General features: G+C 43.5%; 1 protein-coding gene across 1 annotated transcript in view; it reads right to left on the bottom strand.

Moving 5' to 3' along the window:
* Window positions 1-559: 559 nt before the first annotated feature.
* The window catches only part of LIG3 (DNA ligase 3), a 31,972-nt gene continuing 11,770 nt past the window's right edge, over window positions 560-20,761 (bottom strand). Inside the window, exons 9-20 of the mRNA XM_032216756.1 lie at window positions 18,095-18,250; window positions 16,819-16,950; window positions 15,412-15,491; window positions 15,025-15,112; window positions 14,014-14,091; window positions 12,510-12,633; window positions 10,435-10,577; window positions 8,725-8,799; window positions 7,206-7,352; window positions 5,740-5,914; window positions 4,304-4,398; window positions 560-821 (exon numbers count right to left, since the gene is read on the bottom strand). Coding sequence (XP_032072647.1) covers window positions 585-821; window positions 4,304-4,398; window positions 5,740-5,914; window positions 7,206-7,352; window positions 8,725-8,799; window positions 10,435-10,577; window positions 12,510-12,633; window positions 14,014-14,091; window positions 15,025-15,112; window positions 15,412-15,491; window positions 16,819-16,950; window positions 18,095-18,250 — 1,530 coding nt within the window. The 3' untranslated portion in view covers window positions 560-584. The remainder of the gene's footprint in view (window positions 822-4,303; window positions 4,399-5,739; window positions 5,915-7,205; window positions 7,353-8,724; window positions 8,800-10,434; window positions 10,578-12,509; window positions 12,634-14,013; window positions 14,092-15,024; window positions 15,113-15,411; window positions 15,492-16,818; window positions 16,951-18,094; window positions 18,251-20,761) is intronic.

Genomic DNA, 20,761 nt, shown 5'->3' with positions numbered 1-20,761 from the left:
AACCACGCTTGCCACCTCTTGTACCTCAAAAATAATAAGACCTCCCCGAAAATAAGGCCAAGCACTTATTTCGGGAGTAAAAAAAAGTCCCTGTTTTATTTTCAGGGAAACATGGTAGTATCTCTAAAAACTTCCAGACACAAAGAAGGATAAAATAAACTGTCAAGTAGTGAATGGCTGAGAAATAGAAACGAAATAGAAACACATGGTTATGTAGTGCCAAATTGATCTTTAAAAAGTTATATACAAAATTTTTGCACAGCATTATTATTTTTATAAAGAACTGATTTATGGCACATATGTGGAGTCCTTGGTGTTCTCTAAGCTTGATTGTTTTCTTGCAGACGTTCCATTACCCAACTAGATAACATCAGTGCTATCACTGAGTGAAAATTAGGAAAGGGAGCTTCCAGATAAGGTTTTGTTTCTATTTTTCATTTTAAAAAACCCTACACATTAAAAACAAGGAAATATTTTCAATTGATTGCTATATTCCAGATGGTGATCATTTAATGGATGCAGTTAAGGAGTCTCTACATTTAATCACTGTTTTTCATTGGAGCTATTTGCTTACGGCAGATAATCTAACATGGAGTCACCAGTCTTCTCTTTCGGATGCATTCCCAAATCCACTCAGGGGAGACATGCTTAGCAGCTGGGTTGTCTTCCATCTTCCCCATCACATGTGTTGCTGAAGTGGCATCATACTCCTGAACCAGGTCTCCATCATAGGCTACGAAATAACGCTTGAGTTTCCTGAAACCCTCCACGGATGGGGGAAGATAAAGCTTAACCCCAGTGAATACGTCCAGTAGCATTTGCTGTTTTGAGGTAGGAAACACATGAGAAGAAGGATGAACAGTCAACGAGAATTATGTTTTTAAAAGGTTCTAAATCGGAAGAGCTGTGGCAATCTATGGTAACATGCGTAAGGTAAGAGAAACATACTTCAGCATTTAGGTGCTGTGTGTACACAAGACCTGCTTAATCGGGATCTGTGGAAGATTCCGGAGCAACTACATTTCCTGAAAATGCTAAACTTGGTTGGAATTAACCCAGGGCTTTGTTCTTGCTTTGCATGCTGTGGGAATGCAGACTATAAGGTAATCCTTGACTTACAACTACAATTGAGCCCAAAATGTCTGTGGCTAAGCAAGACAGTTAAGTGAGTTTTGTCCCATTTTATGACCTTCCCACAGTTGTTAAGCAAACCACTGCAGGTCTTAATAACACAGTTAAATGACTCTTGATTTTGCTTCTCAGATGGTCACAAAAAGTGGACATATGACTGCAGGGGATTGCAATCCTCACAAATAAATGCCAGTAGCCAAGCGACTGAATTTTGATCACATGACTGAGGGAATGTTGCAATGGTACTGTATCCTTATAATTCACTTTTTTCACTGCCACTGTAAATTCAAGTGGTCCCTGAACAAATGGTTGTAAATTGAGAACTGCCTATATTTGGTTAAATGTGCTGTGTGTGGCCAGACAATAGATTATTTTAATGAGATGATCAAGTTTATGTGTGAATGCAGTTAGTGACAAAATGTAGTTCTGTAGCTACTTAGGAAACAATTGAAAAAAGTGGAATAATTCAAGAACCTTGCTTTACTTCAAGAGTAGGAAATTCAAGAGAATGGTAAACGAGAGCCCAATTTGTAATGCATTAGTGACCTGTGACAGCCACTAAGAAAAAATTAAACAGCCCCCCCACCCCCCCACCCCCATCGCAGGGAGAAACCACAGCAATTATACACAACGTTGCAAATGTGTTCACCGGATGCTTGCTAACATGTGAAATGGTTGCATCTGGTGTCTTGTCCTCCTCTCTTCCCACATCCCAGAGAATTTTTCTATAAACGGGTGGGGGGGATGCACTCATACTGGAGTGCAAAGCTACCCTGTTTTCCCAAAAATAAGAACTCCCAGATCATAAGCCCAATCACGCTTTTGAGTGCATGTGCAAAAATAAGCCCTCCCCTAAAATATTTAAATGCATGTGCAGCGGTTCCCGCCATTTCCTGGGGTGGGGGAACAAACCCCACGCGCCTCTGCCATCCACGCGGAACGGCCTTGCGGAGGCCACTCCCACAAACCCTAGCTACTGTGTCACTTCTCTTAATGGCAGACGCAAAAAGAGTGGCAGGCCCAGCGACGCTAAGGCTGGCAAGAGTGTGCCAGAAACAGAGACAGAACTTCCGGCCCTCTCTGGATCAGCTGATCCGCGGGCCACGGTTAATGAGCCTCCTGCACCTCAAAAATAATAAGATCTCCCCAAAAATAAGGCCAAGCCCTTATTTCAGAGGTCTTATTTTCAGGGAAACATGGTACCAAAATTCAAATTAATTGACTAACTTGTTTTTTTGTGCTTTTTTTTTTTTTTGTTCAAGTGAAATGCTTTTAAAATGTGTGAATAAGAGTAGAACAGTCTGGTTTACTGCAGTCATTTAATGGCTAAATCTGAGGTGGTGTTTTGAGAATATGTTACTAGGTCTCAAAAAGGGCCTGGTGTCCTCACTGCCTTCCACTGAACAGGAGAGAAGGACTCTCTGCAAGCTCTCCAATTCAGCTTCTCTGTAAGGAAAACAATCGTTGTTGCTGAAGAACTTCATAGTTTTGTGATGGGCACAGGATGCTTGAAACATCCAACCGTCTCCTTGCCGAGATCGTATGCGGTTCAATATTGTTTCTAACGAGGAGGAAGGAGAAGTAGCCAAAAAGATGCTTCTGGAAGCTTTCAGCTCTATTCTCAGCATATCTCCTCAACTGGTCATTGGCAAGAGATTATTTTTTAATGGAGAAATGCAATTCAGTTACATTAGCCAAATGTTGATCAGACAATACCGTCCGATTCTCCTCTAGAACAGGGATCTCCAACCTTGGCAATGTTAAGACTTATGGACTTCAACTCCCAGAGTTCTTGCTGCTCTTTTTGCATCCGCCACTCAGAGAAGGGACGCAGTAGCTAAGGTTTGCGGATGTGGCCTCCGCAAGATGTGGATGGCAGGGGCACGTGGGGTATGTTCTCCCACCCCATGGAAATGGCGGGAACTGCTGCACAAGTCTTAACGTTGCCAAGGTTGGAGACCCCTGCTCTAGAACAATTCCAATTTCTGCAGTGCAGACTATATTTCCTTCAAAAAATAGCTGAAGCTAAAGAGAACTTTGAAAATGCAGACTGGCTACTATATGGAAGTCCTCACCTTACAACCATTTGTTCAGCAACTGTTCGAAATTACAATGACACTGAATGAAGGGACTTAATGACTTGTACCCAAAGTTACATCTGTTGCAGCTCCCCCATGGTAAAAATCCAGATGTTGGGCTATCTGCCCACCCACACTATGACAGCTGCAACCCTCCTCAACCCACCTATCTTTTCCCCATCTCACCCGCCCACCCATGCATGCAAAGCTGCTGCAACCCTGAAGGCCTGCTCCCCACCTCATCACACTCAAGAGGCCCAAGCTTGCTCCCCGCCCACCAGGTCTAGGAGGCCTTGACTGGTTACAATTCCATAGGGTGTGCAAATTGGCCCACTTAGCTTTGCAGTTTTTCTGTTGATGGGTACACACAGCCTATGCGAGGCAAGGCCGCACCATTCTTGTAATTACTTGGAAGGCTGCTTTTCAAAATTGCATAATAGGCATTCTGGGCCTGGTGGGGAGCAGCCATGGAAGGTTTTCACATGCTGGTGAATTGAAGAACTGAAGGCTCTCAGGGCCTATTCCAATCCCCTCAGACACCAACATACTCCTTACCTCAGACCAGTGGTGAAATTCATTTTTTTTTTACTCCTGGTTCTGTGGGCATGGCTTTGTGGGCGTGGTATGGCTTTGTGGGTGTGGCAGGGGAAGATTACTGCAAAATCTCCATTCTCAGCCCACTTTGGGGCCAGCCAGTGGTGGCATTTGCCGGTTCTCCGAACTATCCAAAATTTCTGCTACCGGTTCTCCAGAACCTGCTGGATTTCACCCCTGCCTCAGACTCTCTACTTACCGACTGAGAGACTGCTTATGACCATGACTGGGAGTACCAAGATTGTGGTTGTTGAGCAAAATCGTTACATGACAACTCACTTAATGACTGTTTTGCTCAACAAGTTGAGATTCTGGTCCCAACTGTGGCATCAAGTTGAGGATTGCCTGTAATATGAAATGCTAGGGAACTGTAACAGACTTGAGTAACATTTACTTGGGGCGTGAAATTCAGTTCTCCATCCTTATAAAAAGCTTAGAATGTACATTATAGATGACGAGGTTCGCAGGATTTTCAAATTTGTTTACATTGAGATTCTTACCTTTCTTTTGTCCTCCTCCATCTCGGCTGCTTTCCTTTTTTCTCCTCGCTTTCCCTCAGTTTTCTTCAGTGGAGATTTATCTAGCAGTTTGCTGGCTAATGAGGGAAAAAAGTTTCTACATCAATCCTAAGCAGATGGCAAAAAAACAATGGATTCATATAAGAAAGGTTATCCTGCCCATGGAAATAGAGGCAGAGGACACCTTCAGGCAGGCTCTGCAGCCATTCCTGCTGACTGACGTTATATTTGAAAATAACAAAGTTTTTAGTTCTGATTTTATAGCTTGCTTCATCGTAAGATTCAAAGTTGGCAACAGGTAGTTGTTTCTGCAATGACTGGAATGCTATATGTACCTTCTCACACTGATCATCAAAAGCAACCGGAGGGAAACCTCATCTTTATATTATGTACCCAAGAGCATTTTGAGCACAAAATGGCACAAATCAAAAGAGAACTTGATTCCGTTTCTAATGGACCAAAGTTGTCCATGAAAAGTGAATTCTCATTGCTGAAGACAGGGAATGGCCCAAAACCACTTTAAAGCTTCCGAAATACAGAACGGTAATTAGCCCCGTATATCTACCAAGCCAGTACTGAAACAATACCTACCAATACTGGTTGATTTAATAGATTAGCTAAGTGTCAAGCACCTGACAATGTAAACAGCAGCCATGAAAAGCATGTTTGAATTGGAAAGGTGCAGTGTTTAGATTTCTAGAGGAAATCGCTGTGCACATGGGGTACACAGCAATTATTCGAAAAATTCTGATCCTCGCAACTATAATCCTGAGATTTTTACAGAACAAGGTCTGACTAGAACCGTGATGACGAACCTATGGCATGTGTGCCACAGGTAGCACGTGGAGCCATTCGTCAGGGCACACGAGGCTTGCCCTGTCAGCTGGCTAGCGCGCATGCATGCGCTGGCCAGCTTACTTTGGCATTTTTTGGAGGCCATTTTTCGCAAGGGAAGCCTCCTGAAGGCTAAAACCGGCCCTACGAGCAAACTGGAAGTCAATTTCCCAACTTCCGGTTTGTCCGTAGGGCCAGGTTTTTGTGTTTCGGAGGCTTCAGGGAAGGCTCTGGAGGCTTCAGGAGCTTTCCTGAAGCCTCCGGAGGGCCTCCGGGTGGGGCCGTGGAGGTTGTTTTCACCCTCCCCAGGCTCCTATAAAGTCTCTGGAGCCTGGGGAGGGCGAAAAAAGCATGCCAAAAATGGGGGAGGGGGGAGCCCTGGTCATGCGTGCATGCGTGCTCTGGTCGTACGCATAGTATTATGGGGGTGGCCCGCCCGCGGACGACTCCCCCTGCGTTCCCCTTGCTTTTGACACGCAAGCCAAAAAAGGTTCACCATCACTGGACTAGAAGAAATCTGGGGGGGGTGGGGAAGTAAAAATGGATCCCTGGAGAAGTTTTAATACCTTTTCTCCACTGCTCACCTTCAGGCTTCTTGGCTTTCGCAGGAGACTTCCTGGATTGTGGTTTTGCAGCCTTCTGAGGAGAAGACAATTTGGGCTGGCCTTCAGTTTCTCCGCTGCTGCCCGCTGTGGAGTTCTCCTCTTCTGCTGCAACTACCAAGAAGTCCGATTTTTCTTTAGATATTTGGTACAGCTCCTGAACAAAAGCCAGAAAGTTCCATGAAGTTGGGGGCGGGGGGAGGGAGCTTTGTAGCAAGTCTTTCTGTAATTTCCCACTTCTACCTGCAAGGTACAATTCAGATTCTACTGGAAAAAACAGGACAACAGGCACACTGGTAAATTATTCCCAATGAAACATCTGGGTTAACAAATGGCACAGATTCCAGCTTAATGTTGATGAGAAGTCTGGGGTTATCAAAAGCTTCAATTTGTTGTCTTTTTCTCAGTGTGTGCATGCTAACTTTTTAACCACTATTGACTATTTTCTCTGGAAAAAGAAGTTAGATGCTTTCAGTCAAGCCAGATAGATGGGTTTGAATTATTCCGACTGAAGATTGGACAAAAGCTGATCTACAAGGCCGGATGTGAATCACACTGATCCACCAACACTGGATTCCATTACTCTGTGTTGTCGCCCATATGTTTTTTAAAGAATTCACCAGTGCCACATAGAAGGCAGAGGTCTTCCCCATATGAGGAACCCAGAAACCTACCGAGAGACCCATTTCTACATTTCATGGCTAAGGACACTAAACAATGCTTCCTTTCCTATTCCTTTTCCTTAGCATGGCCACTTAAAAATGAAGGGATCTTATCGCTATCTTGACCAAGTAAGAAATTTAGGAGATGGAGATTCTTTTTCAAAAGGTACTCTCAGATAATGGGAGTGGAGAAGTTCTCAATGACAAGATATAAGCCACAGACGAAAGATGAATTGTGTACAGATTGACGAGGAGAGCTGGGATGGAGATATAATTTATATATACACACATGCATATAAAGGTAAAGGTTGCCCTCGCACATATGTGCTAGTAGTTCCCAACTCTAGGGGGCAGTGCTCATCTCCGTTTCAAAGCCAAAGAGCCAGCGCTGTCCGAAGACTTTTCCTTGGTCATGTGGCCAGCATGACTCAATGCCGAAGGCGCACGGAACAGTTACCTTCCTACCAAAGGTGGTCCCTATTTTCCTACTTGCATTTTTACATGCTTTCGAACAGCTAAGTTGGAAGAAGCTGGGACAAGTAACGGGAACTCACTCTGTTACACAGCGCTAGGGATTCAAACAGTCAACCTTTCTGATCAACAAACTCAGCCTCTTAGCCACTTCTACATACATATACGCGCGCGCGCGCGCACACACACACACACACACACACACCAGAATATATATAATACAGAAATGCTGAGAATTGTATTTCGAGATATGGATCTCAGTATAGTAGGTTCACAATATATAGGGTGGCTATATCCGTAAAACAAGTGACTCACCTTGAGTTGGGGGAGGGTGGTGGAGGTAGTCCAATCTTTGTCATCCCGGATACGAGTACACCGGGGGAAGCGGATTGAGATCCCATCAGCTGTGTGGGCCTCTGCTTTCGAGAATTCAGCGCCTGTAATCTCCCAGACTGGTGCTGCCTAAGACAAATGGTAATGATTGGGGGGAAAAATCTTCCTTGCCAATGAACCAAGAGATGGAGTGCTCTGTGCACCGTGAGTGATGATGTGTCCTTGGTGCTCTCTGAGCTTGATTGCTTACTTGCAGATGTTTCATTACCCACTTAGATAACATCATTAATATCACCTAGTTGGATAATGAACTCTTTGCAAGCAAATAACCAAGCTGAGAAAGCACCATGGACTCAACATTTTAATAATGAGCTACATATATATTTTCTTCTACAGGAACCATGAGTAATCATGGTCCATCAATTCTACACAGGCGTTTATGTTTTTCATTAGTTTTAAGAGGCAGGTACAAAATTGAGTGTTTTGGATTGTGTGAGATCAATTTGTGTGAGATCAATATTAGATAATCTAGCCAATCAGAGGAACCCATGCAGAGTCCCGAATTAATAACTGAATTAATAGATTATTGATTTGTTATTGATTTGTTTGGCAAACAATCCTTTTTATGTCATTAAAATATTGGATCAATTTGGAAGCATCCAATTTGGCTTTAATCAGTTCAGAAAGGTTTTTTCATTAGGACAGTCAACTGAATCACCCTTGGAGTAATACCCTAAATGTACCAAAAGGACATTTAGGGTATTGTCCAAAGTAAAATATTCTTAACAGAAGATTATCTGTCTCTTCTTGAACATCTCACGGCAACAATCTGGTATATAAAAACAGGACTTTAACCCAACTTTTGCTTAGAGTGAATCTGGTCCAGAATACTACAGCGTGAGACTTGCTCAATTTCATTCTATTTTGTTTTTGTTTTAATTTCTTATCCCAATGGCTTTGTAAGCTATATGAATGTACAATATATCAATGTATAATAACTCCTACAAGGTCCACTTTCCTATATCCACTGCTCCTGGCTTTTCATAAATGGATTGGTTTGTAGCTGTTACTAGCATCTTCCATGATTTTTTTGCCTACGCATTCAGAAATCTGGAAAAGTGTTCAGGTAGTCCTCGAGTCATGAATGTAATGGAGCTTGCCCATTCCATTTGTAACTCTAGGATTCGTGGGAGTGAATCTTGTATTTTGAATGCGACCACTCTTTCCTTTCACCCATGCATTCACTAATCAAATGCCTGGGGAGGGTGAAAACAGCATTGTCGTCGTCCCCCCCCCCCCCTTCCAGAGGCCCTCCGGAGGCTTCAGGGACTTTCAGGAGGCTTCCCTGAAGCCTCCGGAGCAGTCAAAACAACCCTCTGAGCAAACAGGAAGTCACTTCCAGTTTGCTTGGAGGGTTGTTTTAAGCGCTCCGAAGGCTTCAGGGACCTTCAGGAGAAGCCACTTTTTCATGGGAAACACCCACTCTCATGAGACATTTTACCTTTGGGTCTGGAACAATGAAATCCGGGTAATAATTCTTATTAATCTTTAACCAGTCTGGAATTTTACTGGGATCCTAGACAATGGAAGAAAAAGGCATCCATCAATGTAGCCCATTATTATGGGATGGAAAATTGAGAGACCGCCTGCTGCCAATTACCTCCAATAGACCCGTTAGATCGCACAGGGTCGGCCTCCTCCGGGTTCCGTCTACCAGCCAATGCCATCTGGCTACCACCCGGGGGAGGGCCTTCTCTGTAGCAGCTCCGGGCCTTTGGAATGAACTCCCCGCGGAGATTCGGACCCTCACCTCTCTCCAGGCCTTCCAGAAAGCCGTCAAAACCTGGCTGTGCGGGCAGGCCTGGGGTTGATGAGTTCCCCTCCCATCTCGACTTGTATGGCTGTATGACTCTTGTGTATTTTAATTACGTGTATTGTGTTTGTATCCCCTTTTCCCCTTTTGAGTTGTTCGCCGCCCTGAGTCCCTCCCGGAGAAGGACGGCATACAAATAAACTAAAAAAATAAAAATAAAATAAAAAAAATACTTTAATGATGATTAAAGGAATAAATGGTTCCCATACATCTAAGAAAATTGTATTGCACTGCAGTTTTCAAAGCTTTGGCATAGAAGCTGTCCACAAGCAAGCATTTAATACCCGAATAATTCCAAAGAGATGAAAAACCTAGTACAGAGATTGAACCAAGAGTCTGTGCTGGAACTGGGCCCACTGATCATGGTCCAATCAGGGTTTGCTAGTGTCACATTATCGTCAGAAACCATGATTTACAAATTGCTATACCCCGAACAACATACTAAACAAAAACCAAATAATAGGTTATTTCAACAGGACTTTGGTGGTTGTTGTGATTGTGGGAGACAATTACGTCATAATTTCAGTTGCTTTATGGTGCATGGAGGGATAGGGGGGACAATATACAAACATTGCAAGTAAGTTTTAACTTAATATAACTAAGTACATTATTATCTTAACCCAGGATTATTCTGAGATATTGGAGAAAGAGATGAAATGATTGGAAAATAATTCAGTTTCAATATAACAACAAATAGGAATGAGAAGGAGTAACCCTTAGTCTTCTGCACTGCTTCCCTATTTATTCCATTTTGCACAAACCTGAGGAGTTGTCAATTAGGACCAAGTTATAGTAAAACAGCATTTAATATCCTTTAAATTAGGGGTGAAATGCTGTGAAATCTGCTACCACTTCGCACACATGTACACCGCAGGCGCTACCACATAGCTCCGACAATCTGCTGTGCAACAATCAGCTGTGCCACATTATATTGCGCGGCGCAGCTGATTGTTGGAATGTAAAAAAATGCTACCGGTTCACCCAAATTGGTAGCATTTTTTTACTACCGGTTCGGGTGAAGCAATCCAAACTGGAAGCATTTCACCCCTGCTTTAAATGCAGCAATACAGAGAAAAGAGCATGACCTCATTGAACTTTAAAAACCCAGATATGGAGGATCATCTGAATGTACTATTTGTTCACATGGGTAAATGAGAAAAAGAAACTGGATCTCGACCTTTAGCATTAAACTCAATCAGGGAGAATTTTATTGCTAAAAAAAAGTTAGTTTTAGCTTCCATGTTTCAAATTACAGCAAAAACATTGCCCTTTCCTGCAAGACAAGACTCACAGGAAGCTTTTTCACCTGGTGAGCCACAAGGCCTTCTAAACACAAACCTTGCTGATTTTCACCATGTCCAATTCTTTCTGAAGCCGGGCAAGTGTGGCATCATCATGTCCGCCAGCACATTTGGTCACTGTGCACCACTTCTGGCTGTCGGGATCATAGCAACCCATGAGAAAGATGGACATCATCCCACCTAAAGCAGTGAAAAGAGACAAAAATGGCAATCAGGTGGAGGAGGGGAATAAATCTAACTTTAACTTCTAAAATCTCTCCTCATGACAACAGTCAGAGACTGCAATTGAAACAACCTGAAAACTTTGGTTTTTGAACATTGCATCGCATGCAATGCTAGCCTTTCAGTGGTGGGACATTTTATAGGCCTTGACTCAGTTGTTAGCTTGCCACTTTGCTATTGTAAAATGTTTACGGTGTGGGTAAGAAGTGGATTGTATTGTGAAGTTTTCATATCTTTTGGATTTTGTTGCAGATATTTCCTGAGCCTTGGTTAAAAGGTTGAGAAAGGCTGCCTGAGGCTCTGAAAAGCCACAGCAAAGCAATACACACAAGATTAAGTTAGAAGTAGGCATATAATAAAGGGGCACGGTGGCTAAGATGCTGAGCTTGTCGATCAGAAAGGTCGGCAGTTCGAATCCCTAGCGCTGCGTAACGGAGTGAGCTCCTGTTACTTGTCCCAGCTCCTGCCAACCGAGCAGTTCAAATGCATGTAAAAATGCAAGTAGAAAAATAGGAACCACCTTTGGTGGGAAGGTAACAGTGTTCTGTGCGCCTTTGGCATTTAGTCATGTTGGCCACATGACCACGGAGACGTCTTCGGACAGCGCTGGCTCTTTGGCTTTGAAACAAAGATGAACACTGCCCCCTAGAGTCGGGAACGACTAGCACATATGTGCGAGGGGAACCTTTAACTTTACATAGGCTTATAATGAGACAGATTCCTAATCAAATCAGTTATTTATGTACTGAGGACCAGGCTCTTACTATGTGTTATGAAACATCCCATAGTTGAATAATCAATTATGTGCTCAGTATGTAAAGCTTCCCACGTTTCACTCCCAACCAACTTCAATAGGCTAGAGCAGTGTTTTTCAACCTTGGCAACTTTAAGATTTGGGGACTTTAAATTCTCCGCTTGACTGGCTGGAGAATTCTGAGAATTAAAAGTCCCCATGTCTTAAAGTTGCCAAGGTTGAGAAACACTAGGATAGTTTCCAAACTGAAATTCTGGAGAACTATAGTTAGTAACTATAGTTAATTCTATCCTGCTCTACAGAGTGGAGAGTTGGTCTCTGACAGAAAGCCCCTTGAAGAGACTAGAAGCATTTGAAATGTGGATTTACAGGTACATATAAGTCAGGTTGATAAAATCAGAAATGAGGTGGTGATAAGCTGCATGGGAAAGCCAAGGGAAATCATTAAAACCATAAAAAAGCAAAAGTTAGAATATTTGGGACTTGTGATGCGACACCCAGAAAATACGGCATCCTTCACTTAATCCTCCAAGGAAAGACTGAAGGCAAATGAGGTCCAGGCAGAAGAAGAACATCATAGCTTCAAAATCTAAGGGACTGGTTTGGACAAAACTCAGCAGCACTTTTTCATGCGGCTGTTGATAAATAGGATCACCAACATGATCACCAACGTCTGATGATGGATATGGCACAAGAAGAATAGTTAGTGACTCAACTTACTATAGTGCCTCAGTATAAATACAGGTATTAATGGGGAAAATCTCAGCCCAAACACTAAATCAATAGGAACAATTTACTAAAGAAAGAAACAAGGGAAAAAATCCAAATGTGAGTTAATATTGTCTATCTAGTCTAGAGAAAATATTTACGTCTCTTCAGGCTGGACTGAATTAAAAAACTGAACTCTACCAGTCAGAGGTCAAGACTTTTTTCTAACTCAGTCTCCTAGGCTAATGGACAAAGTTAACCCATCCTTGGATTCTCCAAGCAGCGCACAGGAGAACTTTCCAAGTTCAAACGTCTTGGGAAGCATCTCAAAACTCCCATCTAACACCTGGGAGAACTACAGCAGGTCAGTGTGAACTAGGAAGAATAAAGCGTTTGGATTCTCATTCTGGATTTTTAAAAATACCCACCTTTGCTCCCCTGGCCATAGAAGGCACCCAAAACCACCAGGTCTGCTGTGTCTGCCATTGCTCCCTCATTCAGATAGTCCTTCTTCACTTTGAGCCAGTGGCGTTTTCCTGGTTCATAAATACTCTATCCAAAACAAAAGCAGAATGGGAACGATACAGATTCCAAGGGGAAAAGGCTGGTCCCACTCTCTCTAGTGCAGATCCCACTTTTGGAGATAAAGGACTGCAGATGGCCTTTTTGGACACCCCAAAAAGTAAAGGGGAAGGCAGATCAGAGGAAAACTCTCAATGTCAACTAAATTACATTTAACACGGTTCTCAATTTTACCGATTCCCTCCTCGGTCACAACAAAAATTACAATTCAGCAGCAACTTTTACAGGGAGTCTTGGAGGTGTTTTTTTTTTGAGAGGCATGCAATCCCCGCATCTAAAACTACACAGTTCTTCTCTAACTCTGGTGACAATAGAAGTTCCCACCCATTTTATATTCTTCCTAATCTAATATTTCTTAATGGTTAATATATTGAGAGATATGCATAAGCAGCTAACTCATTTTTTTAAAAAAAAAACTTGGGTCAATGTATTCCCCCCCACCCCCACCCCCAAAGATAACTTTAAAATAATAATAACCATGTCTTCTTCAACATCTTTTCTACTCAATTCTAGAGGTCTGCTTATCTGCAATGAGGAATTGGTGACTTAACACCATTCATTTTACGGCCCTTTCTGGCCCCTAATTCATAGAAACAGCTTTGATAGAGTCAAAGTAAAGAATGAAAGTTCCTTCTCCAGAATTGATTCTTTTAATCATTCTGGGACTAAATACTTTTTATATTTGGAGATTTGGAAGGAATGCTGAAGAGGACAGTTAAGATCAGGGGGGGGGGGTCAAACTCGATTTCATTGAGGGCCGCATCAGGGTTGTTTGATCTCAGGGGTGGGCATGGCTAGGGTGGGGGTGGGCAGCTCAATGTCACGTGTTGGGGGCACCTGTGGTGGCCTGAGCGCTCTGCCAGCAAAAATGGGCTCTCAAGCTCTGTTTTCAGCTGCGACGGCTTTCTGCAGCCCTCTGCTAGCCAAAACAGAGCTCGGGAGGGCTGTAGGAGGATGGATCTATCAAGGCTTTATATTCTTTAATATTGTTTTGTGGGGAGGGGGATATTTCTGAAGTCAAAATTGCTTTCCAGTTATGGCTTTTGAGCTGCAGTGGCCCAGTGGTTAGAGTGCAGTGCTGCAGGCTACTTTGCTGACTGCCTGCAATTTGGCAGTTCAAATCTCACCAGGCTGAAGGTTGACTCAGCCTTCCATCCTTCTCAGATGGGTAAAATGAAGACCCATATTGTTGAGGGCAAGAGGCTGACTTTGTAAACTGCTTAGAGGGGGCTGTAAAGCACTGTGAAGCGGTATATAAGTCTAAGTGCTAAGTGCTATTGCTATTTTCAGTTTGACAGACTTTGTAGCCTGCTGGCATAAATGGTCGGGCAAAAACAGCAGCTTGCATACCTTCACATCTTTCAGCACCAATCCCTCCAGCCCTTCCCGAATGACTCGGTTGATCATGTCGGCGAGGTCTGAAGCTTTCTGGAAAATAAGGAAAAGAGAAAATGGCCAAGGCAGGATTGAGATTTGCCACTTCACTGGATATTTAAACATTTCTGAACGTCTTATCCAGATGATTTAACTGGCTGATTGTCCATTTATTTCAGATAACAAGCCAGCCAGCCAGCCAGCTCACTTATTTCATTTTGCTTGAAAATTCCTGGCCTAAGATATTCTACGTCTTATGACCTACGTTTGGCATATCTACCTTTCATGAATTGTAAAGCTAGAAGGGTAAGCATCTGATTAATGCTTATTTAATCTTAATTCTGCTATCTATTCCATTTTTCCAGACCAGACCAGACCAGAAAATCAATTCAATAGAAACATTAGAACTACACCTGATTAAACTGGCTATAACAAAATCTTGCAACCTTGATTGTTCTTTACAGACCACAGTGAATCAGGGAAGAGCCTGTTTAAATCACTTCTGAATGCTGTTTTGCTTCTTGGGACTGAAAAAATTGTTTCATTTTCTTTGCTTAGGTGATGGTTCTTGAGTGTTTTTGTCAAAGTTGCTTTCTTACATTTAACACCATTCCCTATTAATCCAGATGGATTGGAAGATGAAAGCAGTTATATGGAACATAGGGCCCCAGGATGGGGAATCTAGAAAGAACCCTCCACAGCTGGTCCAGCCCCTGGGTGGGTGGGTGTGGATGGTTGCTGTTTTTATTGCTTCTTGTGTGCATGTGATCTAGAATCATTGAATGAGATGGGCACCAATATATATGTAACTTTTACAAATGAATGAATGAATGGCATCAGGATAGGGAAGAGGACACAATTTTTTTTTGAGACACAGAAAGTAAAGCCCCCAATGGCTCACACACGTACGGAAGATTCAGAGAACTTTCCGCTGAGCATTTTAAAGCTTCTCCAAGTCTCATTCTTGCCATCTAAAATGGAACCTACCGTGACATGCTTCATCTCTGAAAAGAGAATTCGATTGGGAATTTCCACCATGTTATCGTGGAGAAATTTGCGACGCTCGCGCAGAGGCCTAAAGGAAACAGAAAAGGGCAAATCAGCAGAAGAAAAACGTGGGTGAGAAAAAGTTCCTTTAATGATTCTAATGTCAAACAGATCCTGTACTTTGGGGCATTCTTTGCTGAGCACTCTTACACTTTGTGGAGAATAAATTTAAACATAGAGGGTGTCCGTAATCCAGCATAGATTTTTCATGGAGCAGAGACCCATTCTTGGCAACCATAAAGTGTAGGCTAGTTTTTGCTCAGATTCAGGCTGATATAAGAAAGAATGCTAGCTACAGGGGAGGATTAGCACTTATTATGAACCCACCTGTCCATCAAACTGACGTCATTGAAGTAGATGCAGTCAAAGACAAAAAGGCAAACATTGGCATCCTGGAAAGCAGCTTTCTGCAAAGGGATAGCAAAAAAAAAACCCATGAAATTGACTACATGATATCATTTCATGAACAACAACAGCCAAGGCTATTTTGCTATTCTGGAGAAGGACAAAGTCTAAACTAGGGATAGATAACTTGTAGCCCTCCCATGCTCGTTTTTGCAGGTTATTGTTGTGGGCCGCCAGCGGCCAGCAGAAATGGCCGCAGATTCGGACAATGAGGCGGTTGGGGTGGAACATGGGTCAGTCCTGGAGTCTGGGGAAGGCTCTGATGAGGGCTCTGGGTCGGAGGCAGAGAGGGAGCCAGAGCCGTATGCCAGTTATCAGCTGCCTTCAGAGTCAGATATCAGTGAGGCAGACAAACACCTGGAGCCTGTTCCTAGTGTGCGCATGCGCAGAGTTGCCAGATGAAGGGAACAGCTAAAGAATAGGGGTCGACTTGGGAGTAAGGTGATGAATGGCCCCTCCCAGAGGAAATAAAAGAGCAGCAAAAGGGGAGTGGAGTTTGCAGGAGACAATCAGTTTGCCTAATTGGTTAGTGACTCTCCGAGACTTCTTGTCAGGTTTTGCAGATATCGGCCTGTCAGCTCTCCAAGCCAGATAAGGTCTGTGACCATTAATCCTCCTTTGAAAGATTTTGCCGGCTATGAATGAGCAGAATTCACTGTAAATTAATAAAAGGATTTTTTGCCGGGACAAGGAGTTTGTTTCATGCTCTTGGGAAGCCTCGGTCAGAACAGTTATATTTGTTTGCATTTTTATAAAAACAGTCATTGAATTGGAGAGGGAAAACCTATTTCCCCACTTTAACAGATACCCCACCCACACCTCCTATGGTATGAAACTATGATGCTGAAATCTCGCCTTTTTTCTAATTTTTAACCAAATAACTCAGGCTCTAGCTAACTCTATACAATGTCTTCTAGTATAAATCTATACAGTCTTTGTTAATTTGGGATGAGAATTCTCTCTGGAGAATGACGTTGGAGAAAGCCGGGCTCCATTCCCTCCCCGTCAGCTAAAAAGGACTGTTACCTTTTCATTACTGCATTCTTTCTATTAAATGCAGGCTGTTCACGCCCTGCTCTATAAAAGAAGTCTGCTATAAATTGTATCGATGGTTCTCCACCTGTGGTCTGGGGACGTGCGGAGAGGCCGCAATGTGGTCACAGCATATCCGCAAAGGTTGAAGAAATATTATGATTAAAATTTCAAGTTAAGTCCTAGTGATCTGTGGCTACGAAAGATATTTAATGGGGGTCTATGGTGAAGAAAAGTTTGAGAACCACTGAATTATGCCATCTCTTTGGCGATGGGAGAGACCTTCTTCTGAAGTACCTTATGCACTCCCAGCGTCCCAAAAGGCAGAGGCTTTCCCAACTTGGTGTCGATCAGAAGAACTTCCGCATCCAAGATCATACTGTGTCCTCCTGGAAAGGCCTTGGGGATGAAATCCTTGAAATGAGCCACCTGATGAAATGCAAGCAAGCAATTGCGTTCTGTGAATTTTTCAATCCATTCGACGGGCCAAGAAGCATCGACTGGCATTATAGGCAGACAGAAAGATTTGACTTGCCCAGTGTTTCCCAACCTCAAGAGCTTAAAATGTGTGGACTTCCAACTCCCAGAAGGACTAGATCAAGCAGGACAAACCCATTGGTTGAGCAGTGGTTAAATGCGGTATTGTAGGCAAATTCTGCCCACAGTTCAGTCCTGATGGGACTCAGCCTTCCATCCTTCTGGGGTCAGTAAAATGAGGACCCAGATTGTTGGGGGCAATATGCAAATAATGCTTACATTGTAAACTGCCCAGAGTGTGCTGTAAAGGCGCTAGGGGGGTGGCATATAGATCTTCATGCTATTGCTATAAAAATTCTGCTTTCCTTCCTTTTATCCTCCCCCCCTTTTTTCTTTCTTTTGCAATCCTTGTTTTTATTTTATGATATTTTATTTGTCAGATTTTGATGCTGCCGATCATTCATAGGGACGGTTTTAATTTTTGTTGCAAAAATAAAAAAGCCACCTGGGAGACGATTATAATCTTAAAAAGCAAGGTGAAACCAATGGTTAAAAAAAAGGTTATGCACATTTATATTAAGGTGGGGGGGAATAACTGCCCACAATTAAACACAAACGTGCCAAGGAAACTGTGAAGGCCAACATTTCGTTTACAATACATTAAATCAAATATACACAGAACTTTTAGAACTCCTTGTTTTTCCTGACCAAACTACAAAGCAAGCCGCCTAAACTACACTTCTGGTACTACTGGATTTCGCTGTGGCTGAATTAAGATTAATCCAACCACATGGATTAGGCTTGATGTCCACACAAGAGCCAGAAACCCATACTTTACTCAAGAAGCAGCCCATCCTCTGGGGATAGTGGCACAGTGGTTAGAGTGCACTATCACAGGCTATTTTTTCTGCCTGCTGGCTGCCTGCAATTTGACAGTTCAAATCTCACCAGGTTCAAGGTTGACTCAGCCTTCCATCCTTCCGAAGTGGGTAAAATGAGGACCCAGATTGTTGGGGGCAATAGACTTAGAGAGGGTTGTAAAAGCACTATGAAGCAGTATATAAGTCTAAGTGCTATTGCTATCCGCTCCACTAACCTTGTGAGGGAGAACGGGTTTCAAACTGCGGCTGAAATAGCAGAAATGGTCTCCCTTCTTGTGCACTTGGACACGCTCTCCATCATACTTAATTTCTGAATACATGCCATTGGGACACTTTTTCATGGCATATTCAATCGATTTGCAAGCTTCAGCCTTACAAGAAAAGGGAAGAAAGAAAAAAAAATCCAGTTTAAAACTCTTAGCTTATTAACAACCAGCTGCCTTCTGGCAAATTAGATATTGACTCCATTCAAAACAACCTTCCAAACTAAACTTCTCTCAGATGCCCTGGACTATAATTCCCTGGCCAGGCATATACTAAAGTTTTGTAGCTTTGGCAACTTTAAGACATGTGTCATTTTGAAGTCTGTATGTCTTAAAGTTGCAAGCTTGAAGGAGCACAATGGCTCGAATGGCTGAATGCTGGGCAGGAGGTTAGCAAGCCCATGTTCGAGACTCAAGAGCTGTTGTGGGGTGGGGTTCAGGTCTTGTCCTTCACTCTAGCTCCTCCTGGGGACACAAAAGGAGCAGGTGGGTGTCCCCAGGGCAATGGTGATGTCACCAGCTAAGCCTTTTAATCTTCATACCATTGCATGAATGAAAGTCCCTCTAGAGAACTTTGACTTGATGTCTGAGAGGGGAATCAGATGCCAGATGCCAGAAAGGGCAAAACAGTTCACATATGCAGACAGGGTCTTTTGGAGAATGCCAGGCTAAGATTACAGACAACTTAAGAGTAAGTAGTGCTAAGTAGACTGAGTGACAAAGCAATTCAGATGTTCAACAAGATTTTTGCTTTCTAGGAAACAGATTCTGAGGAGGAGTCACACTTTCCTATTTTTAGAACAGTGAGAAAATTAGTTTTAGTTTGACCATGGCCTAGAAATGTTATTATCTACAGCCACACACTCTTGAAAATGTATAGTTAAAGGACTATTATACAAGGGTACTTACTGCATTTTTCGGAGTATAAGACGCACCAAGGTTTCGAAGAGGCAAATTAAAAAAAAAGTTTTTGCACTCTGTGAAAACGGGTCCGTTCCCCCCCCAAAAAGGGCATGAATAGCCTTTAGGAGGCTTGTAGAGTGCTCTGGGGAGGGGGGGGGGAGGGTTCCAAAAATAAGCAAAAAACAAGCCCATTTTCTGTCAAAAAAAGGGCATGGATATCCTTTAGGAGGCTTATAGAGTGCTTCTGGGGGCTGGGGGGGGGCAAAATTCAGCAAAAAACGGACCATTTTTTCGCTCATTTCTGCTCTCCCCAGCCCCCAGGAGCACTCTGAAAACATCCTAAAAGTTATGCATGGCCATTTGGGTGAAGGGGACGGGGTTTCAGGAGGCAAAAAATGATCTATTCAGTGTATAAGACGCACCCAGATTTTCAGCCTCTTTTTTGAGGGAAAAGGGTGCATTTTATACTCCGAAAAATACGGTAAGTATGGCAGACAAAAAAACCCCCCACGATGGAACTCTTGATTAAGTACCGTATTTTTTGGAGTATAAGATGCACCTTTTTCCCTCAAAAAAGAGGGTGAAAATCTGGGTGCGTTTTATACACTGAATACAGCACTTTTGGCCTCCCGAAACCCCGCCCCCTTTGCAAAAATGGCCGTGCATAGCCTTTAGGAGGCTTCCAGAGTGCTCCTGGGGGCTGGGGAGGGCAAAAATGAGTGGAAAAAAAAGGCTGGTTTTTGCTCGTTTTTGCCCCCCCCCCCCCCCAACGTCCAGGAGCAGTCTATAAGCCTCTGAAAGGCTATGCACGGCCTTTTTTTTTTGACAATAAATGGGCCCATTTTTGTGAAAAATGGGCCATTTTGGGGAGATCTGCAGAGTGCAAAAACATTTTTTTTCATTTGCCTCTTCAAAATCTTGGTGCATCTTATACTCTGAAAAATACAGTAATACTACATTGCATACTGGCAACATACTGGCCAATCCCTCTCTCTCAGCTCAACCTAATTAACAGAATAACAGAACTGGAAGAAACCTTGGAGGTCTGCTAGTCCAGCCCCTTGCTCAAGCAGGAGACCCTATACCAGCGATGGTGAACCTTTTTTGGCTCACGTGCCATAAGGGGGGAGTGCATAATGCAATGCATGACCCCAGCACGCATGCGCACATGACCGGCGCTCCTCCCATTTTTTGCATGCTTTTTGCACCCTCCCTAGGCTCCAGAGGCTTTATAGGAGCCTGGGGAGGGCAAGAACGGTCTCCCCCGCCCCCCTGGAGGCCCTATGGAGGCTTCAGGAGATTCCCCAAAGCCTCCGGAATGCGAAAAACCAGCCCTACGGGCAAACCGGAACTTCAGCCAGTTTAAGCCTTCCGGGGCCTTCTGGAGGCTTCCCTGAAGGCTCTGGAGGACAAAAAACGAACCTACTAGCAAACCATCTACGGTTGGAACGGGCCCGGCGTCACCCACATGGATGATTGTGGTACGCGTGCACACGGTGCGTGCATGCGTAGTACCTGCCTGCGACACCTCTGCAAGCCTCCGCGACACTCCAGCTGCTCATTGGAGCATTGCGCTGGTGCTGTATGCACCATGCACTTGCGCGTAAGCGCCAAAGGCTTAAAGGACAGGTAAGGACTTGGGCGGGCTCGTGGGCCCTCCGGAGCACCGTACCGGAATGATACCAGGTGCTCTGGGCTGGCTCCAGTACGCCTGTA

Source organism: Thamnophis elegans, chromosome 4 (genome assembly GCF_009769535.1).
Source record: "Thamnophis elegans isolate rThaEle1 chromosome 4, rThaEle1.pri, whole genome shotgun sequence".
In the NCBI taxonomy this organism is placed as follows: Eukaryota; Metazoa; Chordata; class Lepidosauria; order Squamata; family Colubridae; genus Thamnophis; species Thamnophis elegans.
Note: the sequence above shows the minus strand (reverse complement) of the source record. Positions and strands in the feature narration are given on the sequence as shown.